At 39.5% G+C, this 10,326-nt stretch overlaps 1 protein-coding gene across 1 annotated transcript in view; it reads left to right on the top strand.

Annotated features, from left to right (window-relative positions):
- Positions 1 to 8,468, top strand: part of bnc2 (basonuclin zinc finger protein 2) — a 232,953-nt gene extending 224,485 nt beyond the window's left edge. Inside the window, exon 7 of the mRNA XM_032562086.1 lies at positions 5,918 to 8,468. Coding sequence (XP_032417977.1) covers positions 5,918 to 5,966 — 49 coding nt within the window. The 3' untranslated portion in view covers positions 5,967 to 8,468. The remainder of the gene's footprint in view (positions 1 to 5,917) is intronic.
- Positions 8,469 to 10,326: the final 1,858 nt, after the last annotated feature.

The following is a 10,326-nucleotide window of genomic DNA, read 5'->3' as shown; positions in this document are numbered from 1 at the left end:
CCTCCACACGCCGCAACGCAGATCCTACAGGGACACGCGCTAATAGTGTATGCTTAAGTTCACCGGACGGCCATGGCATAGCAAAAAGGGATGGGTAATTGCCTGTTTATCCCAAGTGAAGGGAAAATTGAGTACAGGAACCCCTGCCTTCTCCCTGGAGTGAGCTTCAGCGAGGCGCTCGCTGCCTCTTCGCTCATCGAATCGCTCCAGCAGAAATAAAAAAAGTGCTTCTGCAGGAACCCCGCTGACAGCTGTCTCTCCAGCACAGAAACATCCAAAGTGGCACACACGCTGGAGAGTGGCCGTCCCAAGATGATACCCTAACCTGTAGTTAGAGGAAAGACAAATGTTCTGTTCATTTCTTTTAGCAGCAACGTCACACCAGGAAGCTGATACTCCCTCACAAAGGAACCAGAAAGAAATCATACATCTTACTTTAATACTAGATATTTGTAATAAGTTGTTTTTGGGTTAGTGACATCTGAATGCATTTTTCCTAAGGAGGAGAATCCATTTTAAAAAGCAAACTAACTTTAAAAATCAGCTTGTATTTCAAAGAAAGAGTAAAAATGTGTCTTGAAGAAGCCAACATCAAGTATTCCACTTCAGCTCTAACTAAAGTATTTAACATTTTTATCTAGAGAGCATCAAATGTACTCCAAGTTTCTTTGGAAATCCCCTTTGGCTTAACCGTTAGCCAGCGTTAGCAGCTGGCGGTGGCTAACGGTTAGCTGCTAACAACTGCTAACATTTACCTTGTCTCGGTCTTCTCCTAGTGCTTCCAAATTGTTCCAACCCTGTCTCTCATTGCTTCTTTTGTTTTCTAAAACTCAAAATCCCGCCTCACAAACTGCTTAAAGGTGATAATATACAGATTTATAAGACTTTATAACCCTAAGAAGCAGCTTCTTTATTAATAAAGTCTGACACAAAGACAGCACAGCAGATACTTCCTGTATTGCGCCAAAATAAGAGTCTCAAATTTATTTTTAGAATGTAAAGCTTAAGTTATTGGTCTTATAAGAACATCAGTTTAATTCACCAGTTACATTAATGAGACTGACTTCAGTTTAATGAGAAATGTGTTTTAATTTCACAAGAGTCTGCTTGAGCAGTTAGCATCTGCCCACTAGTTTACTTGCTTAACATCTTTATTTGATCTAAATACAAATTAGCTGGGATATCAGGTTCACCATATCAGGTATATGAAAAAAAAAAGTTCAGTTAAGGTTTAAAGTGCTTTAACCTTTTGGTAGAACCATGACTAAACCAATCCTTCAACATTCAGCCGAGTCCCTTTAATAACCCAGTTTTCAGTGTCACACTTTCCTTTTGTCACTTTCATTTTCTGCGTTAGAATGACACTTATGAGTTTAAAGCAGAAAACAAGATGTCACAGGTATGAGATGGTGTAGCTTAATGCTACAAGCAGCCAGAAACATCTGGGAAAACGTGACTGGAGACATTTTGAGAGGCAGAGAGAAAACATGGTGTTTTGGACATGACATCTGACACACAGGAAACGGAGCGCTTACGCAGGTGGAGGTGGGAGTACCTCCACCTGTTTCTTCTTCTTGATTGTTGATGAAACAATCCTTTCCTTCGTTGTTTTTGTTTGCTCACTTGACACATTCTGCTAGCCGGTGACCGTCCGTTTCACTTAGCGCGCTTTGTCGGCCCAAACCACCGGAGTGAACCTTAAATATTTGATCAGCCATTATTCCACAGTTCCACCCGCAGGGAGCCGGGGACAAAATGGCCGACCTGTCCATTTTCTTCATGTCGCGGATTGAGTGAGAGGAGAGGATGATGGGTGCAGCCAATGTAGCTCGAGGTGAAATGTTTGGGACTTCATTATGCAGATAAAAGAAAAAACACACGTTGGTTTGTACAGATCAGAATTCCCTCATCAACTCCAACTGGAACCTGTGAGAATAAAATACTGTAAATTAATCAAATGTTTTACATTCGATTTTCACTTCTTTTTTTGCAGTCTTAAAGTAGAAATAGTTCAAAGAGCTGGTGAAATTAGATTATTTTTACGTTCGTTCACTCGTGTTTTTGAGTATCCGATGCATTAGTGTCTGTGTTTAAAAAAGCCTGTGTTACAGCACTCGACAGCGTTGCATGGCTTCATAGTCGCACTGCAAAAAACTAACAAAAAAAGAAAAAAAAGAGAGCAAAGGATCTCGCATCACTTTGCTGTTAAAAAGGTGACTTTGGAAGCTTCATTGATACTGTATGTTACCTGCAGAGGTGTTTCCCATGTGCAGACAGAAGGACAAAAATGATCCTTTTTAAGAGACTTTTTCTTTTTCTTTATTTTTAGCCTTTCTTGTATTTGTTTCTGTATCATAACTGTCTATGTTTTTTGCATAAAATGCATAAGGGTTTTGGGATGTAAATGGAATTTTATTCATATTTTGTCCAAATACCTCTTGTAATTTGTATCAGAATTCTTGTACAATTTTTATATTAAAGATTTATCAGTCACTGGCATTTTGTCATGTTTGTGTGTGAAATCCAGCTACATTTAATCAGACACTGTGATTTCAGGGCTCTTCAAATTGCTCCATGATAAAACAATAATCCACAGGGAAAAGGCTATCTTGACCAATTAGTGGATGATTAGATTAATGGCGTTATTAAAAGATGTTGGGGCATGAGGATATGGTGCTGCGGTGAGTGAATTAGTACCTGACGGAGGTAAAATCCCTTTGTCTGATTAAAGGGTGAAATCGAATTAAAAAGGGACTGAAGTCAGGATACAGCAACGATAAAAAGAAATGTACATTAATAGCAACCGCAAATATGTATCGCCATTTCTTTGGACCAAAAAGGATCAAATCTTTTAAATTCAAATTCCATTAACAGAAATCTATAATCTTAATTAAACTGCTGTAATTTACAAACTAAAAATAGTTTTAGCATAAGTGCCATGTTCAGGTATCCAGAAATCAGGTCTGTTTCATTGAATCTGTGAAGAAGTGGGTCGAAGTTTATTGGTCTTAAGTTAGACACAAATTAAAATCCAATCTGTCAATGTCAACTGGTTTTTGGAAACAAAAATCTGTCGTTTCCAATTGTCAATTGACAAAACTCTGTGAATTAAAGTAATAATTAAGTCCATTTTAATTATTGCTTTATGTATTTTCTTGATTCTGTGTTTGGCAACACCAGAGGGGCGATTTGAGGTGAAATGGCACCAATTTGGCCTTGAAGCATTGCAGCTTTTACTTTTTGTACCTAAATATGCTGATTTCATCAGCTGCTAATGTCGAAAAAACATCATTTTATAATTCTGGCATTTCCATTAAATACAGAATGCAGTTAAAATCACACATGAATAAGCACGTTTAAAAATCATGCTGTCTTATTTGAGCGTTGGAGCAACAAGCCACTTATACCTGGAAGAGGCAATGTATGGCAGACGTGTTTTCCTAAATTGTTGTGTTTTCATTGAACAAATGGAGCTATTGTCTGAACTCTACGGAGCCAAACTTTTAAAGGTGCATTCGCACCAGCCATGTTTAAATCTCTTCAATCAATCTTCGTTTCCCTAGAAGGTCAAGTGTGCAGTCGGATCAAAAAAGCGAACTCTGGCCCTTCTACAAGCCTTGGTCTCAGTTAGGTCAAAGTGAATTCTGGTACGGTTTGAATCCATATGTGAACGCCAAGTGAACTAGAGACCGCTCCAAAAGTAGGAGGTGGACTACAGCGCAGGGCATTCTGGGTAAATACAACCAAACATGTGAGTCTAACGCTAGCAGGAGAAATTATTTCTGGGCCTTCATTGAAGTCAAAAGTTAAATCCTCCAGCCGCTAAAATCTGTCGCCTCTCCATTTTTGATTACATTTTGTGAAGAAGAAAGTTGAGCTCAGTGACGTCTTCAGAGGTTTTCATGTTGTTTCCTTCAGTAGTTCTTGGTGCAGCGCCACCACAGGCGAGGAGGGGAACAAGTTTTTCAGTTGGTTTGGTTCGTTTGACACAGAGCAGTGTGAAACCAAACCACCAACTAAACATTTAGCAAATGTTGCAATTTTGGTCCCCAATCGAACTGAGTCTACGGAAATACAACATGAAGAAAAACCCTTTAATTTCTGTCTCAAATCTGTTGTGAAATGAACCTACCAGAAAACCAAATTATCTCGGCTTTCCCAAATTAAATGTCTGGTTTCAGCTGATCATACTCCTCTAACATCAATGCAGGAGTAAAAGCAGAAATCAATTTTCTTTCAAGACCAATTGATTGAATAGGTAAACCTTAATCAAAGATAAATTGGAAGAATTTGTGAAGGAAAAACATTAGATTTTACATGTCGCTGCAAGGATGCAGATTTTGCTATAACTATATTATTCTGAGGAACATTAATCTTTCATTAATTTTTCTTAGGAAGTGATGGCGAGCAGAAACACTCATCTTTTATTGACTAACTGGGGAAATACAGCAATAAAGAGAATAAATTAGGCAGCGACTCCTGGATTCTTATAAAAACTCATCTTTGGTAACATGAGGATCGGCTGAAATGGGTTATGCGCACCTCTAAGACTTTTTACTGGGCCCTATTGATTCGGTTCTACACCAGTGAGGCCTGCAATGCTGGCTAATGCTATTGACGAGCCATCAGTCTTGTCCAGAAGTGTGGAGGCATGCAGCTCTCTTTCCAAGACCAACCAAGAGAAGAGAGAGGACGAGGAGCGAGGAAAGAGAGAGGGAAAACATCAATGGACAGTGATGGAGAGCAGGGAGGAGGGCAAAGATGCAAGCGCAGCAGACACACTCAGACTCCTGAGTGTGGTTTGGGAACACTAAATTAGAAAGAAGACAAAAGGGGTGAAAGAGGGAAAAACTGTAAACAGCCGCATCGATCCAACTAGAGTTGGGCAAATCAAACCATTACGGCCGGATTCTTATGCCCCTCGGTTCAGAGAGATAGTGTGAATATCTAAACACTTCCCTGGAAAAGACAAAACTTTGCACAAGCTGGATCCATTTACAGGGATCAACAATTAGGTAGTAACAATAGACTTGTACAAGACGGTGCTGGATGTTTTAGTTTTTATACATTTAAATAAAATATTGTCACATGGGTCACCATGTTATAGAAAGTACGCAAGAAAAAGAAGGGAAAGGAAAAGACAACATGCATTTAATAACTATAGTTAACATATTGAGGAAGCCTCAATATAAAGTATTTAATGACACAAAGTTAGGTGAGAGAATTTAATTAAATTAAACTATTTTTTTAAATCAAATAACGGTATGTGAAGATAGGTTGAGTTAAATCTGTGGATTACAACCTCAGTGTGGTTGATGGCCACAATCCACTAAGATTATAAGCTGCCAATAAACTCTACAGAAGAACAAGTTGCCATGTTGTTTACATTGCAATGCATCTTGGGTAGGTGGCGTGTGCTAGGTATCACTGCACGATCCGTACCATCAGCTAACTTACACATGTGCTAAAAGAAATACTTTTTAGTTATTTTTACAAGTAATTTTATCATAAAAATAGTATATGATTTAAGGAGAATAACAAGAAATAAAGAAAAAAAATGTTTTAACCGCGTTTTGGAACAATGCTTCTGAAAAATAAGTAAATGTATGTGCCCTCGTATAAACATCAAACATGAGGACAGAAAACGTACTAAATTAGTTTCCCAAGAACACATGGTAATATATAGTTTTGTACAGTATAATAACACTTTTAGTTAATCTCATAAAAATTGTGATTATTATAAAAGGTCTTTTTTTTTGTCCTTGAGTCCACCAGAGGGCGCACTGACAATAGCTGCTAGCTAACAGTTATTCATTAAGAGAATTATAACATTGTCTAGGAAAATAGGTACTATTATAACAAGTAGTATTTTAATTCATGTGAATAAATATGTTACTTTTTTTATGTACATTTTCAGAATAATCTGGAAGTGTTTCTCCAGCGCATGTCCAGAAGAGCCAGAGTGACGGATCGTGCTTCCTGAACAGATCGTGATCCGTCCAGCTGGGGCAGTAACGTTCAGTCCTTTCAATTTCAAAGACAACGCAGAAAACAAAACATGGAACAAAAGATGAGGAAGAGGAGAGATTCAGACGAAAAAGCAGCTGCTGTTTGGAAATACCGATTGGACAGTTTGCTGCAAAGAGCTCCAGTTTCTACCTCCAGCTGCTCACGGTCAGAATCGAGATCACAAACATTTTCTCAAACACATTAGACGTTACAACAACTTAAAGATGCTTCATTGTCACTATAAACATCCATTCATTATTTTTCCATTTGTTTTGATTTCACGTTTGCTCGTGCTAAAAGTGTTAGCTCCTCCTAACGGTGTTAGCTCCTGCTAACGGTGTTAGCTCCTCCTAACAGTGTTAGCTCCTGCTAACGGTGTTAGCTCAGGCTAATACAATAAACAGTAAATTATAAGCAGATAATCTGTTTCAACAGATTTCTCATGTATAACGAATCGTGAAAACTTTGAGGCAGTTTGCCTTAATCCAGACATTTTCTGGTTAGCTAGTTAGCCTCAGCCTCCTATGTTTTGTTTATAAACTCACCCACACCACCAGGGGGCCCCAGCAACACCAAGCTAACACTTTATAAATGTTTTAAAATCTCTTCCTGTTGTTTGCTGTCAGTGTTGTTACCTTGTTTATCTTAAATTCAATGTTTATCAGCTGATGTTACTTTCAAATAGTTGAAATAATATGACACACTTAAACACCACTCTGCATTTCAAAATCAAATGTCTTTTTTTAGCTTTCTACTCCTGTAAGCTTAAAATCAACAGTCATAAAATACCATTGGTATGATCTAAGCTAATCCTAACTGATGCTAAAGATAGTAGGTATGTTAGCTTAGGAATGATAAAGCATGTTGGTGTTGTGGGCCCCAAATGAAAATCTGCTTAGGGCCCCAAAAAGGCTTGGGCCGGCCCTGTCTATAGGTGAAACATGCAGAAAAGAATATACCGTTTTGAAGTAATTAGGAGTTTTTATGCATCACAAACAACTTTTAGGTTAATGGGAAAATTACAATGCATTGAGGCCAACAGATTGAACGAGTTCTGGATCCATTTAAGAACCGCTGGATACAAAAAAAAGCGATAAAGTACAGCCTGGCTAGGAAGGGGTTAAGTGAAAGGATGGAGGAAAAAAAATCCTTCTGGCAACCTGGGGACAGAGGGAACGCTGAACTCATCACAAACCCCTCTCCCGGCGTCCGCCAGCACATAATGACCCCAACAAGATGGGAATCCCTTTTAATTAAAGTGAAGGGAGATCAGTTAAGCTGATGGTTGCCAACAAATATTAGGGGAAATAGAATGTTTAATGGTCTGTGCACTTATCGTAGGCTATTTTCCACACCCAGGCCCCGGACTGATAAACAGGACAGGACCTTGTTAATCAACCTTACAACCTTTAAAGCCCCAGATAAGAGAATAATTCGGGATCTTTGTAAATTAGCTTGAGATGTGGCGAAGACTGCGGCCCCCCGAGCGCTCGGGGCCAGGCTGTTGAGGAGGGAGAGGAATTTCTATCAGTGTAATAGCCTTGAAGAAGTTTAGGGGGGAAACTACTTTCTTTCTTTATTATTTTTTTTACAGTGAGTAATCATATTTTTGGTTATTTTTCCTCAGTTTTTATTCCCCTTGGGTTTGACCCTCCGCTGCAGTCTTATCTGTGACACAGGAGAGTCACCTGCTTTCTACAGAATAATCTAAACAGAGAGGCGGGGAGTGGGCGGGCTGACAGGTTAACAGGTCCTTGACCTCCTAAATCACAGCCAGGCAGGGCAGCGTGTTTATTTAGCAGATAAAAGATGCCGGTGAGGGAACAGGCTGGTATTTATGTTATAAAATACTTTAAAATGTGTACTAAAATATTAGACTTTTAAAGAAAATTGTTGAATTTCTGGCAGGTAGACGGCATCGGCAGACATTTTAAGCTTCTTCCTGAGGGATTTTATTCACAGAGATTTTAATTTCTGCAAATTCTGCTAAGAATTAAAGAGGCAGAATTATGTAAAATTGATGTTGTTTTTAGCTTTACATCATGTTATTACGTTATTCCCTCATTAAAAACATACCTTGAGTGTTGCATTGGTTCTTTCATGTTTGATTGAGAAATCCTTGAATCTCCATGGCAACCATTCAGCTGTGTAAAACGCCTGGGTGGACCTAGCTCCGCCTTCAAGGCGCAACTCCTCCTCAGAGCTGCAGTTTCCAAGCTATCCAGCTTCTCCCTCACATGACAGCCCTCCCCCACTCAGCTCCTGCAGACTAGTCAGCAGCAATTAGCAAACACCTGGTGGAGCTGTGCATCGTTAAAGGAGCCATTTCCCAGAGCAACGCTGGTAAAAACGTTAAAAGGTTTAATAGAGGAGCCATGTTTTGGTAACTTCCTGAAGATGGAATTTCAGAAAGAGCAGGAGTTTTTAAAGAGACAGTAGCCCAATTTCAAGGCACTGGGACTTTTAAATTATTTTTTTAAACGTCCCATTTTATAGTACAATCAAGTAACTATGTTAACTTCAGCTGTTATTTATCAAATATGACTAGAGAGTAAAGAGAAATTTGATTTTATAATAAAACGCCTTGAAAGTGAGGCAGAAGCTCGTTAGCTTGGAAACTGCAGCTCTGAGGAGGATCTGAGACATGAAGGCGGGGCTAGGTCCACCCAGGCGTTTCACACAGCTGAATGGTTGCCATGGAGATTAAAGGATTTCTCAAACATGCATGAAAGAATCAAGCAACACTCCAGGTATGTTTGTGATGAGGGAATAACATAATAACACGATGTAAAGTTCAAAAAAGTTGATTTTACATTAGAATGTCATTTTATCAGAACTACATGATCTACATGAGCGTTTTGAATTTCAAATTGTTTCTCGATAAGTAAAGAAATTCTGAATGCCGATAATTTTTGCCACTTGTGGATATTTTGTCTACACCCTTTTCTTCTTATACAAAGCAAACTTAAAGTTAACCAAGCTGCTTTATTTTAAACCTTTTTTCTCCTGGAGTTTATTGGCTCTGTTGTTTTCTTCCTGGCGTCTTGGAAAAGGGACCTGGGATAAAAGCTAATTACACAGAGAAATGCAGACATTTATCAGTGCTTGCGGTTTGGGACCTTTAAATGTTCCTGCTGACAATTTCCCTTATAGCAGGCCACTGTGGAGCTGGCAGGTTCTGTTTGGAGCCCCAGCGCCCCGCTTGAACACTCAGAGTGCTGCCATATGTTGGACCTCGGCGGTGCCAGCAGCAAATGTGCTGAACAATGCAACTCGATGCATGAACTCGGTGCCTCGCTGCAGGGTGTGTGCATGCAGCGCTCGCATTCGAGGTTGTGATGGTTTGCTTTGTGTGACATCATGTCTACCGTTACGTTTGTCCCCACCAGGAATGCTTCGCTGACTCGTTCGACATTCATACGAGTCTGGAAAGCCATCCCAGACAGCCGCGGGTCGCACCTGGTTATGCTTCTTCCCAGTCTTCCCTCTCCCTCTGCTCACCGGTTCCCACACCGGAGGCATCTGGAACCTATTGGCAGCAGAGTCACACCGAGCCATAAAGCCCTCAAAAGCTCACAAACAGACGAGGGGTAGAGCGTTAAACAATGTTGGCCCAACAAGCTGCCAGCAGACACAACGCATCTTGAACCTGAACAAACCCCACTGCTCATTTTTTATCCTCGCTGTCTCTCGGTGCGTCTCTCTAAACTATTCCCCTCTTTCTCTCTCCTGCAGACACCACCTGGGAATTTAGTTTTTACCCCTAAATGGAAATGGTGCCGATGCTAAGGGAGCTAAATAAGGTTCAAATGACCAAGACCATGGAGAGGTAGATACTGATGAAGCAAGAACCCAGCTGCCCAAATAGATCGTTACACTTTCGCATAGTCACCTTTTACCGACAGGATTTATCTTTGAGTTTGTTGTTTGCATCTCAAGGCAATTAAATTGATTTCTGTGTTAAAAATAAAAATAAATGTATTTTTATAAAATAAAATAAAAATAAATAAAAATGTGTAACTGAAACACAGTTACAAATGTGTGAATAACTTTGTTGATATTCTACTAATGTTGAAAAAACACAATTTTGTAGTTGCAGTGTTTTCATTAAATAAGAAATGCAATTAAAATCCCATGTGAATAAGTTTGTTCACACAACAAGTCCTAAAAAACATACCATGCCATCATCGTTCTACAACTTCTTGCCATCTTCTTTGTCGTTTCCCGCAGTAGTAACAGTAGTTGTTGGTCATGTGACTCGAGATGCAAAAAAAGTGTTTCCGTTGCAGTTTTACAAACAAACCCCCCCACTCGAAA

The sequence above is a fragment of the Xiphophorus hellerii genome, chromosome 5 (assembly GCF_003331165.1).
Source record: "Xiphophorus hellerii strain 12219 chromosome 5, Xiphophorus_hellerii-4.1, whole genome shotgun sequence".
NCBI classification, from domain to species: Eukaryota; Metazoa; Chordata; class Actinopteri; order Cyprinodontiformes; family Poeciliidae; genus Xiphophorus; species Xiphophorus hellerii.
Note: the sequence above shows the minus strand (reverse complement) of the source record. Positions and strands in the feature narration are given on the sequence as shown.